Below are 20,272 nucleotides of genomic sequence, written 5' to 3'. Positions count from 1 at the left end.
ATAGGGTTTGTTTGGTAGAGCTCTCTCTGATTTAAATTCTTCGTGGGGAGTGATATTATGGTTGAAAGTGATTCTCTAGAATAAACTATATGGAGGAAGTGATTCTGCGCGCGGGAAGTGAGTCAGGGGAAGCTGTTTTTTTTCGGCTCCCCAGCTTCTAGTTCATTTCAGAGAATCACTCTCACGGATTCCACTCATAGAGCTAAAAACTGAAACCTGCTATTTAGCAGAGCTCCCTCTAATTCTAGCCGGAAAACTGCTCTAGGAGTTGTGCCAAATAGACCCATAATATCATAGAGAAACATGCTTAGTTGCCCACATCTATTGTTCTAGCTTAGGTCTGTGGATGCAAATATACATCTTCAACCTGACCCACATAGAATATTGTTTTCTATTAGAAACTCTTGCATTTGCTCATGCAAACGAACCCACTTATTAGTATCATAAAATTTTCTTTATACGAGTAACCAATCATAATCTCTACTTATACTCCGCTCATGCAGCCTTAGATTTGGGCAACCAAATGGAAAGTTAGCTTAGTCTATCTAAACCGATACAATCAATCAAACATTATTCTTTAAAAAAATATATAAACTCCCGCTTAGTCAAATTATACTATATAGCTAAAAAAAAACCCATCTTAAAAACCAAACACACCCTAATCGTCCCTATTAATGTATGATATCCAATTGATCCAGCTATACAAAATTGCAGGAGCACTCCATAAGCAGAATTGCAGCTTTAATTCATCTAGCAACTTTAATTCGAAACAGATACTCCTCGTGTCATAGATAAACATAGCGAACAGATAGAATATTGTTTAGTGTACATAGTAATGACGATTCCATTTTAGACTAATTTTGGCCTAGTCGGCCTAAACAAATGAGCAACCCAATATATCACTTTTGGATCACAATTGATGGGTTCAGAGAGTAGGGACATTTGATCACAACATGGCTTCTTAGTTCTTAGGAGAATCCTTAAAAAAGGTTCTTCAGAAGAAATCCTCTTGAAAGAAGAAAAGCAAATATGCAATTCTTCCATGTTTCAAGTATTTGGTTTGCGAATACAAAAATTGCAGCTGAACGTTCCGTACTACTCCATAAGCGTATCATTGCATGCAACGATGTAGCACTAACCGTTTTTCAGGAGAACATATAGTATATTAGATAAACGCAGAAGTACAATGGATCAAGCAATGCAAATTCATTTGAAACTGATGAAGCAAGTGCAGCTGCTTAAATGAAGTATGGACCATGTATCCAGCATAAAAACATTCGGTGTTCCACGAAACGAAATTGGAATATGTGATCCATGAAAGAAAGGGCAAAGCTTGTTAATAGAGAGAGACGGGGTATTAAATATTTACTAGTAAGTATACACGTGTTACACACGTGAAATCAATCTAATACTCTATTTGGTCATAAATATTTGTCGTTTTGATTAAAGATCCGATCAAACTTTTAAAACTTTAATCATTAATAGTTTTCAAATTATTTACTTTGAAAATATAAAAATCAAATAGGTAGATTTATCTTAAAAATACTTTTATAATATTATATTTTATTAGATATTATAACTATATTCTAATAGAAAATAATAATCAAAGTTGTACATCGAAGGCTGTAAAAATAAAAAACGATAAGTATTTATGATCGGAATGAGTATATAGTAATTAAAAAGTATAAAAGACAAATAATAGAAGGTTGAATGTATTTTAAAATGTATAAAAGATAAATATTAGATGTTTAGGTATGAAAGATAAATAATAAAAGATTAAATATTTGTTTTGAAAGAAGTAACACGTCCAATTTTTTACACGATGATCATTTGATCAACTTGAATAGACGATGAAATCGTTCGAATCTATCATAACTGGTGAATTATATAAAAATATAGATATAGATAATATAACTACAAAATAAGTTTATACGTTTAACTGCTTGCTAGTACTCTAATGTTTACATAGTCGATCTATTATTTCAATCAAAGTATTACCACAGACAAACTTACAGAAAGAATGTTGATGGAAATTCCTAAACACAGAACCTTGTAAAAGAATCAAATGTAATTATTCTCCTTCCAATATGAGCCCGTGTCACAATGTGGCACAGTACTCGCTCTCGAGCTCATCCGGCGTGGTGCGCGACCCGGTCGCCGACGGCGCCCGGACGTGCCCGACTATGGACACGCGCAGCGCCTCCTCCTCGTACGCGCGCCGCTCCATCTCCGCCATCTCCGACTTGCGCCGCTGGATGCTCACCACCGCCACGGCGACCATCCCCAGCAGCACGGTACCGCCCGCGCCCAGCGCCGCGCCGAACAGTGCCAGCTTCCACTTGCTCACTTCCCCGTTCTCAGCCTCCCCGCCGCCGTCGCCTGCTCCCCCCACGACGAGCGCGAAGTGGCCCTGGTCCGACGCGTGGCAGGTGTTGGTCCCGTCCTCCACGTCCGTCACGGTGACGCTGCCGTTGAGCCCAACGGCCATGCAGAGCACCGCGGCCCCTGGCTGGAGCGCTGGAACGGCCATCGAGAAGTTGACGCGGATGGCGGCGCCCGTGAGGTCGATCTCCAGGACGGCTGTGCCATTGCGCCGCGCCAGGCTGTAGAACATGAGCCCGAGCACCGGGGACGCGAGGCGGTATCCGGCGCCCGCCGCGTACCCGTCGTAGACGGACGAGAGGTTACGAAGGTTGACGCGCACGGCGATGAGGTGCGTGGTGCGGCCGCCGCGCACGGCGAGGCCCGGCGGCACGGAGAACTCGCCGAACCGGCGGACGCCGTACCTCCTGAGGCTGCCGGCGCGGAACCGCGACACGGTGGCCCCGACGCCGGACAGGCTCCCGGGGAGCGAGAGCGGGTACGCGACGCCCGTCTTCCGGTGCCTCCCGTGGTACCACTCCTCCGCGGCCTCCTGCACGACGTCGTCGAGCAAGACAGTGTCCTGCAGCTGCAGCTCCTGCTGCTGCGGAACGGCAAGCGCAACGGTCGCCGCGAGGAGGAGCAGCAGCAGCAGCACGAGACAAGCTTCGCGGCGCAGCACACTTGTCGTCATGGCAGCTGGAAATAGAAGCGGTAGCGTAAGTCAGGGACAGCATGGGGACATTTTAGTTGGACGAGTGAAAGCTAGCATGATGGCCACGCGAAAAGCTTCTTTGCAACGGTGTAGCTTCAGCCGGAGATGCATGGTTACCTAGTGACTTGCGAGTGAAGCATGGCATGGTTAGCTAGGTCTGATCTGGGTTAACCCAAGACTAATTTATGCGTACAGGAGGGAATGATGATGACAGAATGGTGGGATTTATTACCTGGCACAAGTGTACGTAGGGGCGTGGTTTGGAGGGACAGGACAGGGTTAAGGGCCTCATAGAGTTGTTGATTAGTTCCGGTAGTGAGGGGGCAGTAAAGCTCGCCACTTGCGAGACATGGATTGGGGACGAAGGTTCTTCCTCAGCCGAGCTACAATCATGTCTGTCTAGCTCTACCAGCAGCAGCAGGAGAATTGTCAAAAGGAGGCCTCTTTCTAGGAGAAGCAGTTTCTGTTCCTGCAATGGAACGTTCCATGAAAGCTAGCAACTCTGCCACAGGGTGTCTCATGCCTGAAACATGCAAAGAATGGAGTACCTTCTTCGTTCAGACTTCAGAGAATTCTTCTCTTTCAGCAGGAGGGGAGGGTGCCGTGCTAATCTGGGAAGCAGATTGGTTACTCAATGCACTGCTTTTTCCCTTTATTGTGGTATGGCTACATTTCGTCCTTTCTAGTATGAGTTAATTGGTTGCCTGATGCGTTTATGCAGGAGGTACCTGCAGTTCGCCAGAATTTAGAAGCCTGACAGTACCGAGTACAAGTGCAAAGATAACTGAAAAAACTCACAAAATGTTGCCCCCAAGAGCTTTACTTCACCAGTCTCACTCAACCACTTGGATCGATCGATCGACTGGTCACAGAAGGCACTCGTTAAAATAACATCGGTTGCTTCACTGTCATGCTTTGCAGAACCGCTGCTCTGAATCTTAAAATCTACAGCAGACATACACTTTTCTGTCAGTTTCAGTGACTTGGCGGAATGATTGGAAGTACGTTCACCGGATGGATGGAGCCAGCAGCTCCTCCTCTCTGCTGCGCGATTTGATCTGGTGGAAATGATTGCGCGGGCATCGGCGTGCTCGCGGCACCATTAGGCTTGCCCACGAACTGTCTCCTCGATCCATATGCCGTTATTATTGAGGGCCCAAACGCGCATTACTTCAGAACAGTACAACGGCCACGAGGTAGTAATACATATGGCTAAATCTCGTCCTGGGTGAAATTTTACTTGGAGCTCTTTCCAACCAGCCGACCACTAGTCTGTAACAGCAAAGTTAACTGGGGTATGTGGCCTAGTGGGTTATCCCTTTTTGCATGAGTAAATTCCTCCTATGCCATTGCAATTGTGAAGAATCCCGAGTGTGTTAATGACAGGTGTAACCATACCACAGGTTGGTGACACATTTAGTGATTGCAAAATTTTGCAATGGCTAATAAGGGATTGCCCTTTTTTGATATATAGCCATGCACTTACGCGGGTTATTCGGTTTGCTAGTATATAAAATTGCATCAAGTCTACACTATGATCATCTTATTCTGCAATCAAGGTACAATTTGTCATTTTCTTTCGCAGGATCCTATTTTAGAGGCAAGCAGAAACTTTGCGTTTAAGGCGTTTACATAGATCAATACTATCCAAGAATCCTGGAGTCTCAGATTGGGAAAGCGAACCGATGTCAGATCCTGGAGGAGAGAACGAAAGTAGAAAATGGTAAAGAGTTCTGATCGACAAAACGTTCTGTAATAGCTGATCAGTTGTTTGTCCGTCAGGAAACAGTAGAGAAGTACTAATGTAGATGAGATGAATCTGGTACCCTAGAGTCCAGGAAATGTGCGAACACGAATTTTATATGGTCCAACTATCAATGTGCGAACACGAATGTTATCTGGTCCAACTATTTTAGTTGAGATCGGGGAATAAAAGCCCTTTATCTCTATAAAAATACTGTTCATAACCTGTTTTTTTCTTACGTGTCGTGGTGAGTAGTGACTCTGATGAACTGATGAAAGTGAAAAGGGCGACTAGAAAAGGTGCAAAGGGCTCAAATGGGCTGGTATTAGGGATGAAAGCTTGATGGAAAAATCCCATCCCATCTCGCAGCCATATCTTGTTTTGTCCCAGTTGTTTTCGTTTTTTCGGTTTTTAGTGGGAACGGATGGAAATGCGACGGACTCATCCGAAAACGGGTCCGAAAATGAGCGAGAACTCATCCCGCCCCTTTGTGTGGAATCTCGTTTTTATTCGGGATTTACTTGTTTTCGGCCTGTTTTAAAGATAGGCGGGCAACACTTTGATGTAGCCCAGCCCACATCCCACCATGCGGCTAAGCCAACGCACTTACGCACCCAATGCCCACTTGCCCAGCTGCCAGCGTCCGTGAAAACACAACCCTAATCAGCTCCAAGCCTCCAATCGCCTTCTGCCCTTCTTCACGCAGTCGCCGTCAATCGCCCTCCAATTCGCCGCCACCTTCTTCGTGCAGTTTGCATCAGCCTGGCGCTGATCTGTGCGGCCATTCTACGCCACATCCGCGCGCGGCCGTTCTGCGCCACGGACGTGTCGAGTCGCTGACGGCTGAAGAACACCGCCGGCCTGCCCTCGCCATCTCGCCTCCTCGGCTCGTCCGACCGTCGTGTGCCACGGAGCCACCGATATCCGACGAGCTGCCGATGCCGCCTACCGGAGAAGGCCGTTCCGGCTCGAGGCCACCGGAGAAGCACTTAGGCTTAGGTCGTTTGCTGCTAGCACCGCCGGCACCGTCTTCTTCTGTCAACGCCAATAGTTCTACTTCAGGTAAACCGAAAAAACTTTTGTGACAGCATACGCCATGTAGTAGTTGTGTTCATCTAATTGTTAATTGATATGTTTAAGCATTAAGTGGAAAATAAAGATGAAGCATGCTATACCTCGTTAAACGAATCCACCTTTCCCCGAAGGGAGTCAAGCCACTTGTTATCTGTTCTATGAAAATATAACCTTCTTTCTTTAAAATATACAATTTTGTGAGCGTGAAATGCATAACTTGGAACTCAACACAGTATGTCGGTATGTGAGATATCCAATTGCAATATATGTTTGGGGTAGTTCAATCTATAATATGTATCAGCCAATACTTCAAATTTCTTGCTACTTGTTATATATGATACTTGTTGGTTTGAACTGTTTTGATCTTGAAGGAAAACAGAGGGAAAATAAATATATCATAATTCCCATCTTTGAAAGGTTAGATCCAAATTTCAAACTTGGAGATATGGGGCACTTATAGCTCTGGTCGAAGTATTAAAGGAAAATAACAACATATAGTGAATATCTAGGGATATGTTGTGAAGTATTGGAGTATAAGTGGTATACTAGAAGTTGGATCATATGCTTACCAACTGATAAGAATATGCCTTCTAGCACTAGGGATATACTGTGAAGTATTAGAGTATAAGTGGCATACTAAAAATTGGATCATATGCGTGCCAACTGAAAAGAATATGCCTTCTAGCACTAAAGCTTCTCTTGTTGTGAATTTCTAGCGAATAAGTATTATTTTGTAGCATGATGTATGTTTGGATCATAAAAACAAGTTGGCATAATAGCTATAATTTAACTGTATAAATGTAGACAAAATTAGTTTAAAACAATATTATCTGACTAGCAGATTTAAATCAATATATATATTCTGTTTTATTTTTTACACAAGCACGTAAACAAACTGGGTTCTGTTTAACTTCATACCGGTTTTGGCAAAGCTAGAAGGAAAATATCCATCACTTCTTCCTGTCTAAAATGCATTGTTCTTTAAATTTAGGTAAAATTCACAAGTAGTAGGTAGGAGTGTCAATCTGATGAATCGAGAAGAAAATAGACCAGAATACCTTTGGTGGTAGGTAATAGTGTACTGCAAGAGATGAGTATTTTGGAAAAATACTAGAAAAATAATGGGTCAAGTTTTCTAGCCTTATAAATAAAAGGGTAGGGCTATGGGAGGAGATAAACCAACTATTTTGAGTCTATTGTGCCATCCATATGAGAGTCTTGTGTTAGAATTTAAAGGAGAGGAAGAACAATACTTAGCCTGTGTATTAGGCGAGACCTTTGTGAGAAAAAATCTTTGTAATATGCCTAAAATTAGGTTGACCTCTGCTGCAATTAAATTTATTTTCCTTCGTGTTATTGTGCTCACATTCTTCTAGTTTCTCTCTATTATTTTACTTGCAAGTTTGTAAGTTTTTCGGTTTCCAGATTTAGTTTTTATTTTGATTTTTTGGCTGAAATTTCAGTACATTGTGAGGTCATTCTTCTTATTGCTAGAGGCATAAAATTCACATACACACGCTTATATGATGAGATCCTAAATTCCCTTGCATATAGAAAATCAACCTGTAGAGTTTCATTACTTGGTATTTATCGTTTCTTGTTTCTTTGCAAGTTGTGATCTTTTCGAGTGCTAAGACACATGAATTGATCTTAACTGGAACATACAGTTCATATACCGTCCGTATAGTCGTGTTGTCTCAACTTTCTCTTGTTAAAACTTCTCTCTATTTTTTCTTTCGCTTGAGTTTGAGGTGCGTTGGGTGATCCAAATAGAAGAATGACATCGATTTCGTAAGAAATTTGTTACGATGACTATTCACTCCCCCTCTAGTCACTGTTCTCAGTCCTACACTCCTCCTTCCCCTAGCCTTACCTTGGCCTCCCTCTGTCCACCACCAAACTTCGTGTTGCTAACTACCGACTGGTAATTTCCCCTTTCAATAAATATCTTTCCGGTTAGCGTGGCACCCTCCTCAATACCAACAATCATTTGGTGTTGGTAGACTCTGTTCTCTCGTGCCTACCTACTTATGCCATGAGCTCTCTGCTCCTACCCCCCCCCCCCCACACACACACAGTCATTGAAGCCATGGATAAACGCCGGAGGGCCTTTCTCTCGAATGGGGAATGGAAATGTTGTGGTGGTCAGTGTAAAGCAGCTTGGTCTGACATATGTTTCATGAAGGACAAGGGCAACTTGGGTGTCAAAGACTTGGCTATCCAAAATAGACTCTTGCAGAACAAACTCCTCGTCAAACTTTACCAGCCAGGAGGCTCCCCATGTCACGTTTGGCTTTGCAACAAATATGGTTGGTCTGGGTCTCATGATTTGGGGGATGAACACCATCTTGATACTGGGATTTGGAAAGGAATTGTCAGTGGTCTTCACAGTTTCCAAAAATCCACCTCTGTTGTGGTTGGTAATGGTAAAACCACTACCTTTTAGCTAGACCGATAGCATGGCCCCTCCACTCTTGATGAGTCTTTCGGCCCTATTTTTCGCACACCTATAGGCCTCATATCTCTGTTTGCCTTGTTCTTTCCACCCTAGCTCTATAGCTTCGTTTGCATCATCGCCTCACACATTCTGCCGAGGTGGAACTTTCCAATCTTGACACTCTCTTGCAAATTTTCCATCTGGCACCTGATCATGTCGATGACCGTGCTTTGAACAACTCCGCTCGCTCGCCTTTCACCACTGCATTTTAGTGTTTTTGAGCAGGATGTTTTTGCGGGCTGTATCTGGACCAACTTGGCCTTCCATTGATGTCGCCTTTTCCTATGGCTCATGCACCATCACAAACTCAACACCAATGTCCGCCTCTAGAGTAGAAGAGCAGACAATGATGGTTTATGCTCATTTTGTGGCGAGTGGGAGGATATCTCTCATCTTTTCCTCTGCTGCCACCGTGTGACTTGCCTCTGGGAAGCCATCAGCTACACTGCTCCTATGCCTCAATAGGTGGAAGAGCTTTGGGATCGCCCACCCCTAGGCCCATCCTTGGGGGGTCTTCACACAAAGTCAGCTAGGATAACAATGATTTTGTGGAACATCTAGAAATTTTGCAATTTCAAGGTCTTTTAGAGTAAAAATAAAGTAATGAAGGACACCTTTCACCGCTGCAAGGAGGACCTTAACCTCTGGGCCTACCATTCTAATAAGCAACCCTGTAAGACTCTCCTTCGAGATTAGACTCATTATCTTGATGTAATTACACACTATTGACCCCTAGTGCTAGTTTTTGGTTTTGCCCTACACGAGACTCATCTCCTTTCTTTGTCCGTGTTTCTAGTTCTCTCTAATATACAATGCTCATTGTTTAATATAAAGTTCAAGTGAATCTGAAGATTCACCCTAGTTTCCCAAAAAAAACTGTTGATGTGACGTGCTAATTAACCCCCTCCCCTCGACATGGGCAAACACAACAACGAAACAGCAAGGATGGCTCCAAGTTGGTGAATCTGGGTTTGTTCTGTCTCGGGGTATCATGCCTTAAGGCTGTGAGCCCGTGTGGCTCCACGGTAACCATCATCGGCGTGCTGCCTGCTTTTCCTCTTTTTTTTTCTTTTTGTGAGAGAGGAACATGGTGACGGATGAATCAGCCAAGATAGATTTTTTATTTTTATTTTTTAAATAAAAATTGTTAATATATGTGCTTGTTTTAAAAAATTAGAATTCTAGACTCATGTGGTCTATTGAAAAGACGACAAATCTAAAAATAAAAATATTATGTTCTAATTCTCTCAAAATTTCAAACACTATTGAAATAGTGATGAAAAATTCTAAAAATTGTGTGGTGTAGACAAAAATATAGTTTGTACAATGAGAAAAAAGATAAATTTCAGGATCCCTAAAATTTATCTTTTTTTATTTCTCATTGCACAAATAATTGTTTGAGTTTAAATTTTTAGAGAGTTAGATAATAGTATCATCCACGTCATAGAATTTTTTATGACTTTTTAATAGTATTTTAAATTTTAAGGGTATTAAAACGTTTTTTATTTTTAAACCTGTCACCATTCTAACAGATGATAAGAGTCTAGATTTACAATTTTCAAAACTGATATATATACTTACAATTATTTATTTAAAAAATATAAAAATAAAAGACTTCGCGAAGATACCCATGCCCTGCGGTTCGGGAAACACCTTCCTTTCCACCTCTGGGTCGCGCCCCCCTTGCGCCGGGCCTCCAAAGCAGATGCGGGCTTCCTCCATCACGGTGCGAGCGGCCCGACGGACAAGCGGAGAACGAGCCCTAAAAACATGGCGCGGTGCCCAACGAGTCCGTGACTTTGCTAGGCTAAACACCGAAATCCTCGGACGCCGCCCGCCACTCTCTGCTCACGGTCTTCACTTTCGGCCCGGTGCTCCCGGAAAAGCGGCCACCGCTCGAGATCACCCGAGTCTCCGCTCTGTCCACCGCGGCTCACCTCTGACCATGGCCCGGGCCCCGGGGCACGCCGCCTCCGCCGTGCGGCTCTTCGACGCGCACTGCCACCTGCAGGACCCCCGCGTCGCGGCCGTCGCCCCCGCCCTCATACGCGCCGCCTCCGCCTCCGGCGTCGCGCGCTTCGCTGTCAACGGCACCTCCGAGGTACGCCCTTCGCTCCGTCTACCTCGTCTCCGAGAACACGAGCGGTAGATGGCTCCTCGCTGACTCTCCCCCACTCGACGCGCGCAGAAAGACTGGCACCTGGTGAAGCAGATGGCCGAGGATCACCCAGCCGTCGTCCCCTGCTTCGGCCTCCATCCGTGGTAAGATTCCCGGGCTTCCTCTCGCGCTGCTCTGCTGATTATGCTATGTGGTTCCGTCACTTTCGTAGGTGGGTCCCCGAGAGGTCTCCGGCTTGGATGGATTCGCTCCAGCGATTCTTCGCGGAGAACCCGGAGGCGGCTGTTGGGGAGGTGAACTTCTCCTCTGTCAGTTTCTAACAGTAGCACGTGTTAATCTGTTAAGTGTTTAGCAAGCAACTGAACTGCGACAATTATCTGGATTTCTGGGGTGCTTTAAACTGCAAACTAAGGCCTCCCTGCGGCAGGCATTTAGCTCTAGTACCAAGTGAGCAATTGGACATAGACATGCCTTGGATAAATCGGTCTGACGCCTCAGCATACTTTAATTCTAGAGCCAATGTGGTTGTTTCTGGATTGAGACCATGAACAACCGTTGAATTTTTTCACAAATCATAGCCCCTTCTTCTGTTTTCTTTATTCTCCATAGAGGGCCGTTAATATGCTCTTAGATATATTACCTTGTTCTACTCTTTCCGTGTGATTATATCCTGTCCTATGTTCACTATTAATGCAGATTGGTCTGGACAAAGGTTCACACGGGAAAACTATCGACTTTGGAGAACAGGTCTGTAGTTAGCATGGACCCTACAAATTGTGTCACATGCTTGCATATGAGTTTTGTCAGGAGTTTCAGTTGCCTGATGGACACAGCTATTTAGCTATTATCACCATGCTTTTAGTTGTTTGTATACCCATGTACCTTTTCGTATCTGTAAGTCCATAACAACTGCATAGGAATCTTATCACAGGTTGAAGTGTTCCAGCAACAACTTGAGCTTGCTAAGGAACTGGAGAGACCTGTTTCTGTTCATTGTGTCCGCGCCTTCGGTGATCTTCTAGAAATACTGAAGTAAGACATGGATATTGATTCTTTATTACCGTTTACTTCCAGTTTTAAATTCTTAAAGTAGATTGCTCACATAACCATATGGCACATGTCATTTTCTATGTGAGATATGTATAATTTCTTCAACCTAAATGCTGATAATCCTGCTTGTCGTAGATAACAAATGACTTACTTGGTGAGATACCATGTAGCGCCTTCTCACTTTTTTCTACAAATAACTGTTGCATACTACATTTGTATGATTCGTTGTGTGACTTGTGTCAACATTTTGGTTGCCAGGCAAATTGGACCTTTCCCAGCAGGTGTATTGTTGCATTCGTATCTGGGATCTGCAGAAATGGTGCCTGGCCTTGCAAATTTAGGCTGTTACTTTTCATTGTCAGGCTTCTTGACAGGCTTGAAATCCACTAAGGCAAAGAAAATGCTGAAATCTGTAAGTAGGTTGGTTTTTGTACCAATGGCATTTCATCTAAGAAGGGTGTGCTAGTGAACAGCTTTTGTATTTGTTTTAGATACCCCTGGATAGAATTCTTTTAGAGACGGATGCACCGGATGCATTGCCAAAGTTGGACGGTGTTTCTGTATTACTAGTCCCTGTACACAGTTCGGATTCAGATCCACAGGCAGCTACAACATCGGATGACTCCTTGAACCACCCAGCTAATATCCATGTTGTAAGCTTTTTTCTTGCATGCTCTTGGCTGACATTTTCGTGAAGCTGTTTTTGACATTTCCTTTTTTGCATTTGATGTGTATGCATACTGTTTCAAGAACAGAATACATTTGGAGGCAAAAAGGGAAAAAAAAAAAACAAAGTATGCTTGTTTTGTTGATATCCTTCGAGTGTGCAACCTTTCTAGACCTTAAGTTCTGAAGGGAATAGTTGTCTATTAGTATAGTGGATACCTTTTATTTAAATTGCTGTGTGTTCCATACTGAGCAATAGTTGGCTTGGAGAATGCTTCTAATCAACTCTGGACCTCTTCTTTTCAGGTTTTGAAGCACGTAGCATCACTGCTTGAAATGCCAGAGGCAGAACTTGCTGAGGTGAGCTACAAGAATGCTACCAAGCTATTTTCTTATCCTGGCTCCAAAGTTCTCCCAGAAGCTGAATCCATCTGATAGGGGTCTTCACTACCGTACTCACTGGTCAGCCAATCTCTACCATCTTCTTCTGATTCCTGGTATTTTTGTTCTTCTGGATGCTGTCTGTCTATGGCATGCTAGTGACTCCCAGAAACAAACAGAAAATACTTTACTTCACTGTTAATACAAAAACGTGACTGTTTATATAACATTTTCTTGATGTGATTTTACATTTGTTGAGAGTAGAGCAAATAAGACATCGAAAGCGGTAGCTATTATGTTGGATGAACTGTATGATGCATCACGACTGGCAACCAGCCAATGGTCCTGTACCCACTGGTCCAGCATTTTCCAGTCCAGAAGGCTGGGGTTGCTGTAAAGAGCAATACGCACAATGATAATTTGATAGTTGATGGTAATGAGTCGGAAGCATGATTCAAAGGTGGGTTGCAATGGCAACGTCTCTACAAGGATGGCGTGGATTTGTTGACGGCAAAACAGGATGAGTGGTTCAGACATGCATGTGCTTCAAGTAGAGCTGGGACTTGGACCGTACCGGGCGGGGATGGCATGGCCCCTTTTGGGCTTTGGGCCCTTTGGGCCATGCTGGGCTGGCACGAGTCACCTCCAGTGAGGCCTAGGCCTGGCACGCTGGCACAATGGGCTGCATCATGTCGGGCTGGCACCACTCGTCCCATGCGATTGTCGCGCCACCTGCCACTGGCCGCTACGCTTCTTCCGTGCCGACCCGTCCGCTGGCAGCTGTGCGGGAGCATGGGACGCTAGACCTCTACACGTCCATGCTCTGAGCTCGTTCGCGCCGCGTGTCGTCCCACCTGCTACGTCGTCGTGCCGGAGCTTGGAGCATGAGACCTCGCCGTTGACCCTGTGTCTTTTCGTGCCATCGACCGCTCCATCCCCATTCTGGTGCCCTGATGAGCCTTTCCCTTTTCCCTTCCTCCTTTGTGAGCCCAAGGCTAGACCTGCCTGCCATCATGCGGCCTCCTGTCGAGCCGAGGATTGAGCTGCTATCGCTGTCGCAATTCTCTTCACCTCCGGCCACATTTATTTCCTCCATGTGCCGGACTTCAATGCCAAGGAGCCCTAGTGTTGCCTAGACCTTTTTCTTGCAGGGGAAAAATACGCTAGTTTAGTGGAGATGTTGGCCAAATTTCCTCGCCACCGCTGTCTCCTTCGGCCACGAATTGGGCCCATGTCGACCACCGCCCGACAGCCATGTCCTGCAAAACAGGTTCACCTCCTCGTGCCGGGATGATAACGAAATGGTAAAATTCCGAACCGACAGATATCATTTTCTGACTTTTTTCGATCGTTTTTTATTTCTCCAGAACTTATATAAAACCGGATAAATTCCGAACTGACGAATACGAAAACAAATAAAAAACAATCTAGCCTGATTTCGGATCGTATTTTCAGAATACCATATTTCATTGGAAATTTCCGAGTAAACTCTGAATAATATCCATTTTTCCAGACTCGGATCATTATAATTTTTATAGTTCTCGATTTCATACCAGTCAAAAGACCTTAAAATAGTAAGATGGCTGGCTGTATCCTAGTCATTTTATAATTTTTTTATATAATAGTTGGGTTCTTTGTAATTTTTATGTTGTAGTGTATTTTGTGGTACTTATAGAGTAGTTTTTGCATTGTGTATCAATATATTGAACGTATTATAAATTATCTAGTGTGAATATATTGTATCTAATATGGTCGAGTTAAGACTTATTCAAGTGCTTAAGACTAGTGTCGTTGTATGGAAAAGTTACGAGTTATGTCAGAGTTAAACATATCTTGATGGTTGTTTGGACACCTGTCGTTTGAGTTATGTTCTTCATGACGGTGTTTTCGATCTAAACTATCGGTTTCTGACTGTAATCGATATGTTTCTGTTCCGATGGCTTCATTTTCGAAGCTTCCGATATCTTCGATATTGTAATCGTTTCCGATATTGATTTTGAAAACAAATATAGAAGTAAAATTGATTTAGGACATTTTCTGATCATTTTTTATCGTTTCCATCCCTGTCCTTGTGTAGAACCTCATCACGTCCTTCCCTATCCCTTGTGCGCCCTACACTATCCCTATTCAACATGATCCCGACGAAGCTCCTGCGAGCGAGCCGCCGTGAAGACCTCCCTGTGCGCTCTGATTTTCTACCGGCACTACTGTGCAGTCAAGCCGGCCTGCCTTTTTTTTTTCTCAGCCCGTTCCCGAGATCAGTTTGAGGTCATATTTCCTCGTGTGGGCCACTTCCTGCTTCGGCCCAATAGCCTCAGGCCAGATTGCTCATCGTGGCTTATATCAAGGCTCAACCTAGCCCATCTATACTCGTGTCGTGGTGTACTTAGGCGGCCCAAAATAGCACGACTCAAGTCACGGCTCTAGCTTCAAGTAGACAAAGACGCCTTTTAACTTTCCTGACCCTAGTTGAACTTCCCTTGTGACCCACGCATGGAAGAAGGATTTCTAGAACTTGGACCGATGCTTTGCGTTTGTAAAGACGTGTAAGCCTCCCGGTTTGGTGCTCGCTGGTTCCTTCCTCCCCTGCTAGTGAGATGACACCATAAGAAAGTGTTAGTGAAAAAAATGTGGCAAGAGTCATTCCTTTGTTCAGCAAGCTAACCTACATGAATGGCTCAAGTTTAGAGGAGAAGTGAAGAGAAACGAAACACCATAAATAATTTTTAGAGCTAAATCCTCTTTCATCGTGTACCGACAATCTATATTTATAATGTCTTACAGAGAGCAAGTGTACATATATACCCCTATGAGAGGGCTAAGATATAAGTTGCTGCTATACAACTGGGATCTAGGACCAATCTGATAAAACACTGCTTATGTTTAGTTTATTATGTACTTACTCTGATGATATAATTTAACCGTGGCACTACAGTGACATCAAGTGGCTGTCGTGCGTGGCCGATCACCGATTGCGACGCCTGTCCTGCACAGGGTGTCACATCGATCATCGATTAGATCTATATTAAAACACCGATCACTTCATGACAGACAGGTGATGGCTAATAGACCTCCTTCTTAGTGATCTTTTTAACGATTCAACCATCTCATCAAGTCTTCAAGAGTTAGTACCCTTCAGGGTTTCTAACCCTCCGAAGACTTGTGACTTTATAGAGAGTCCGAAATCTATAGGCTTCGAAGGGATTATGAAGTCAGACGACTTTCAGACCCAGACAAGCAGAACCTAATACGTCGGGTCCTAATGGCGACCTCCAACCGAAAGGGTCTGCAATTGCACCCTTTATGTCAGGATAAGCTCGGATTTGAGCCAATTAGCACACCTCATTCCAGTGGTTAAGTCTTATCGTCGATTAAGTCTTATCGTCGATCCACTGAGCATCCATCTACCTAACGCAATGCCCATTCTAAAACAGAGCAAGCTGCCCGACCGTCCCTATGCGGTGAGAAATATCAACTGCCGGGCCGGCGGGCCCCATGGCCACATAATGCACGTCCACTTCTCGACGGGACGCCGACCAATGGAGTACGATTCGGCAGCAGGCATCGCATCACACGCCCGCCTTAGACTTTAGAAGCCGCGTGAACAAACAAATCCGCCAATAGTTGGCACTCATCAGATCTAGGGGAGGAACCAAACAAGGAAGCCAAAAAAGCATGTCATACCAATGCTCTCTCGCTCTAGCCTCTAGTTAGCAAGAACACGCATGCAATATATATGTACATCTGATTCCTAAATGACCAGGATTCAGGAAGCAGCAACAAGAACCACCAAGTACTCTAGTGTAAACATGTCCTCCAAAAGTAACTAAGCATCGTACGTGACAGGCGCGTGCAGATAGCTAAGCTGATGTATACGCGCCGGCGGCGGGCGCCGGCGACGCCTGGCAGCCGCACAGGTCGGAGGCGACGAGGGAGAGGCAGGCCAGGACAGGCGTGCCGAGGAGAACGAGCCCCGCGGGCACCATCCAGAGGCGCGCGTGCGCCGGGTGGAACGCGAGCGCCCACCACACCAGCAGCGCGGCGCCGCCGAGCCCCACCGCGACGAGGCTCGCGGTTGTGGCAGACAGCCACGACCACGGCGCCCTCCGCACGCGCCCATCCGTGGCCGCGTCGGTGCTGAGCGTGGCTGTGGGGTGATTGGACTTCCGAGGCCCCGCTGCCGCAGGAGGCTCCATGGTGGAGCCGGAGGAGAGCTGACACGCGGCCGGGGTCCAAGTTTCGTGTGCATATATAGCCCCGTCCTCAGCGAGTTGCACCGGCGGCGGTCATGCTGTACGTTAATAAGCTGATAAAATTAGATGCGCACTGCTTTGCACTCGTTGTTCCTGAATTTCCCTTTGCGCATCGTGCGCTTCTGTAGCACCATTCGCTGGTCTAGACTCTAGCCTGCGACTGGTCGCACCTGTCGAGTACCGGGGCGTGCGACGAGAGCGACTAGCCCAAGAGGGTGGCTGTTCTTTCTTTCCCTACTTGTAGCCAATCATATTTCCTGCTTTCGGAAAGAGAAATAAAGCAGAAGAAACTGCGCTTAGGAAAAAGGTGTTGGAATTTGAGGGGTTTTCTCTTTAAAATTCAAATTTGAGATTGAAGTTAATTTTGGATTTGAGTAAATTCCAAAACAAAAGAAAAAAAAGAAAAGACTTTAACCGGTGGGACGCTTGCAGGGCAAAGTGGCTGAGCAGCTCACCCGGCCCGACTGTTTGCCCTATGCATCGAGCGAGCTCCTAGGGGAGCTGTCGCCACCACTCAACCGGGGGCTCCGCCCTATCCGGTGTCCCGTTCCGCTCCGATGGATTCGAAGGGGGTTCGTGCGCTCGTGCGAATGGATAAAGTTAGATGGTTCCTCTCCTTCGGATCTAATCTCCTGGGGGGTCTTTCCACCTCTTACTCCTCTCTCCCCTCCACTCCCTCTCTCCGTTGGTTCTCTCTCTGTGCCATGCCGTGTTCGCTCTAGCAAGGTTGCTCCTGGCGTGTTGGTGCTCTTCCACTGGTCAAGTGCTCCACTGGCTTGCCCTTGCCGATCCATGCGGGCTCTAGCGCGATACTCTTGTGCGCTCGGTGTGCGGTGGAGCTGGGTCGCCGGGCTGCGTGTGGTCGTGTTGCTCGGCCGTGGCGGTGAAGGTGTTTGTGGTGGTCTGTGACATGACTTTGTGCACATGTTTTTGCAGGTGGAGGTTGCGCATGTGATCTCTGGGCGCATGGTCTTCGTGCCATGCATGTTGCTTCTCTGTGTTGGAGCTGTCACGCAGGCACACTCTGTCTGTGGTTGTCGGAGGATGAACTCCTGTCGCAGGGATCCCGAGAGACCCCTTTTTAGAGATTCGGCCGGGGGGATGATCCTGAACGAGCTTGTCTGGGAAATAAATGGGAACGGAAATAAATGCAGTGGCTGGTGGGAGATGACCGTCCTAGTGCGAGAAAGATGGGTGCACCGGGGTTTAGACAGGTTCGGGCCGCACGGAGGCGTAACACCCTACTCCTGTGTGAGTGCTATATCTATCCTTGAGGGGAATTCTTCAAGGATGTATCTGGTTACAGGGGTGAGCTGTCTACAGAGAGCTTGAGGCTCTCGTGTTCTAGCTTGGCTTGAGCTTGTTTGTGATGTTCTTCGTCTTTTGATCTGGGCTTCGGGTGCTTCTTGAGGGCTTCCGGATCTGAGGCGGAATTCTTCAAGGATGAGTCGTGAGTCGTGTGTTGTGTGTCGTGAGCTGTGAGCTGTGAGCTGTGAGCGTCGTTTTATGTATTCTCCATCCTTTTCTTTTATAGGCGCGCCGACCTCGACTTATCCTGAATGGGAAAGAGGGGGCGCACGTGCCAAGGTGCCACGGAGAAAGGCGTCATCATTCCGTCTTGGCGAAGTGACAGGGGCGGTGGAAAATTGCGGCGTGCATCCGACCACCCGCCACTGTGGAGGTCCTCCGGCGCCATTAAGAGGGCCCATCGGGCAGCCGCAGAGGTGCCCGGTGCGCCCACCCTGTCTTGTTCTTCTGCCGGGGCAGGGTGGCAGGCGGAGCGCTTCGATTCTGGCAACGTTATCCCGAGGCACCCGGGTGAAACGGGACGGGACCCGTGCATTTAATGGACCCACGCCCCCCTGCCAGAGCATGGCAGGGTCTGACACTAGGGCGTGGGCAGCTGAGAATGTCAGGATGTCAGGCCGCGCGTGCCTATTAAATGCGGCATTCGTGTCTTTGACTGGCTGACACCCCGGCGAGGGGACCCTTTGGGTCGTCGAACGATCTTGCGCGAACCTTCGGGGAACCGAGTCCTCGGGGGCTGCCACGTGCAGCCCCGAGCACTCCGGTGAGACCTTCGGGGAACCGAGTCCTCGGGGGCTGCCACGTGCAGCCCCGAGCACTCTCTCCCGAGCACTGGGTGAGACATTCGGGGAACCGAGTCCTCGGGGGCTGCCACGTGCAGCCCCGAGCACTCTCTCCCGAGCACTGGGGGAACCCTTCGGGGAACCGAGTCCTCGGGGGCTGCCACGTGCAGCCCCGAGCACTCTCTCCCGAGCACTGGGGGAAACCTTCGGGGAACCGAGTCCTCGGGGGCTGCCACGTGCAGCCCCGAGCACTCTCTCCCGAGCACTGGGGGAAACCTTCGGGGAACCGAGTCCTCGGGGGCTGCCACGTGCAGCCCCGAGCACTCTCTCCCGAGCACTTCCTTCCCGGTACTTGGACTCCGCGGATCATCGGGGAACTGGGGTGCTCGGGAACCAGAGGCGGCGGCCCCGAGCACCTTCTCCCGGGACTTAGCTTCTTCTTATCTCGCAGGGCGGACCTCGCGGGATGGTGACGCGTGGCGGATGGTCGGCTCGGTCTCGGGACTCAGGGACCCCTGGTTCCTGATACACCGACAGTAGCCCCCGGGCCCATCGGTAGGCTACGGGACGGAGACGGCGGATGGGCCCTTCGTCGCGGCCGAGGCCGAGGCTGGTGCAGACGCCATGTGGCAGGCTTTCGAGAGGTGGTTTTTACGGACCCAGACCTCAAGTACCTCCCAACGGGAAAATGAATGGACGCGTGTCCACACAACTTCCGAAGGGTATGATGACCGTACGGACGGCACGCGCGGTCGTCGCGCGGATCGAGGAAAATACGCCTGGCAGCCGTTGACATCGCGCGATCGGCGGGAGATTCGCCTGGCGGTTACGCCAATCGAGGCGACGCTTCACCGAGCGAACCGTTTGGGTGGCAGTTTTTGAACTTTTGAGATATAAAAGGGGGATATGATCGGTCCGTCCCCCTCTTTACGCTTTCTTGCTCTTGCGCTCTTGCTTTCTGTGTGCTCCGAAGCCCTTAGGAAATTCTCAGGCGACAGGAGCGCTCTTCCTTCTCTCTCTTTCCACCGCCAAAACACCTTTCATTCTTGTCGAGATGACGAGGGTTGGAGGAGGACGCCGGGACAAGGCTTCGGACAGCATCTTGCCGGAGTCTCGTCTGAGGAACGAGGAGGCGGCGGAGGAGCGGCAAGCCGAGCTGACCCGCCGGGAGGGCGCGGCCGAGAAGACGCGCGCCGACCTCCAGCGCTGGGAAGACGACCTCCGGAAGATCAGGGAAGAGATCCGCCGCTGGGAGGAGGACGTCTCCCTTCGGGAGGTGGACAATGAATTATCGGCGTCGGAGCTCGGTGTTCGGGAGGATT

General features: G+C 47.3%; 2 protein-coding genes across 2 annotated transcripts; one reads left to right on the top strand and one right to left on the bottom strand.

The window, feature by feature from the left end:
- Nucleotides 1-1,908: 1,908 nt before the first annotated feature.
- LOC133889572 (uncharacterized) lies at nt 1,909-3,359 on the bottom strand. Its single transcript, XM_062330044.1, has one exon. It carries the CDS (start codon nt 3,053-3,055, stop codon nt 2,099-2,101), a length of 957 nt encoding a protein of 318 aa, XP_062186028.1. The 5' UTR covers nt 3,056-3,359; the 3' UTR covers nt 1,909-2,098.
- A 6,766-nt stretch (nt 3,360-10,125) lies between these two features.
- On the top strand, nt 10,126-12,857 carry LOC133888931 (uncharacterized). The gene is made up of 8 exons (XM_062329330.1): nt 10,126-10,492; nt 10,580-10,653; nt 10,722-10,803; nt 11,207-11,257; nt 11,442-11,542; nt 11,819-11,972; nt 12,052-12,213; nt 12,533-12,857. The coding sequence occupies exons 1-8, from the start codon at nt 10,337-10,339 to the stop codon at nt 12,659-12,661; spliced, it is 909 nt and encodes a 302-aa protein (XP_062185314.1). The 5' UTR covers nt 10,126-10,336; the 3' UTR covers nt 12,662-12,857.
- The last annotated feature ends 7,415 nt before the right edge of the window (nt 12,858-20,272 follow it).

This window comes from Phragmites australis, chromosome 13 (genome assembly GCF_958298935.1).
Source record: "Phragmites australis chromosome 13, lpPhrAust1.1, whole genome shotgun sequence".
NCBI classification, from domain to species: domain Eukaryota; kingdom Viridiplantae; phylum Streptophyta; class Magnoliopsida; order Poales; family Poaceae; genus Phragmites; species Phragmites australis.
The sequence above is the reverse complement of the archived record's forward strand: the minus strand, read 5'-3'. Positions and strand labels throughout refer to the sequence as shown.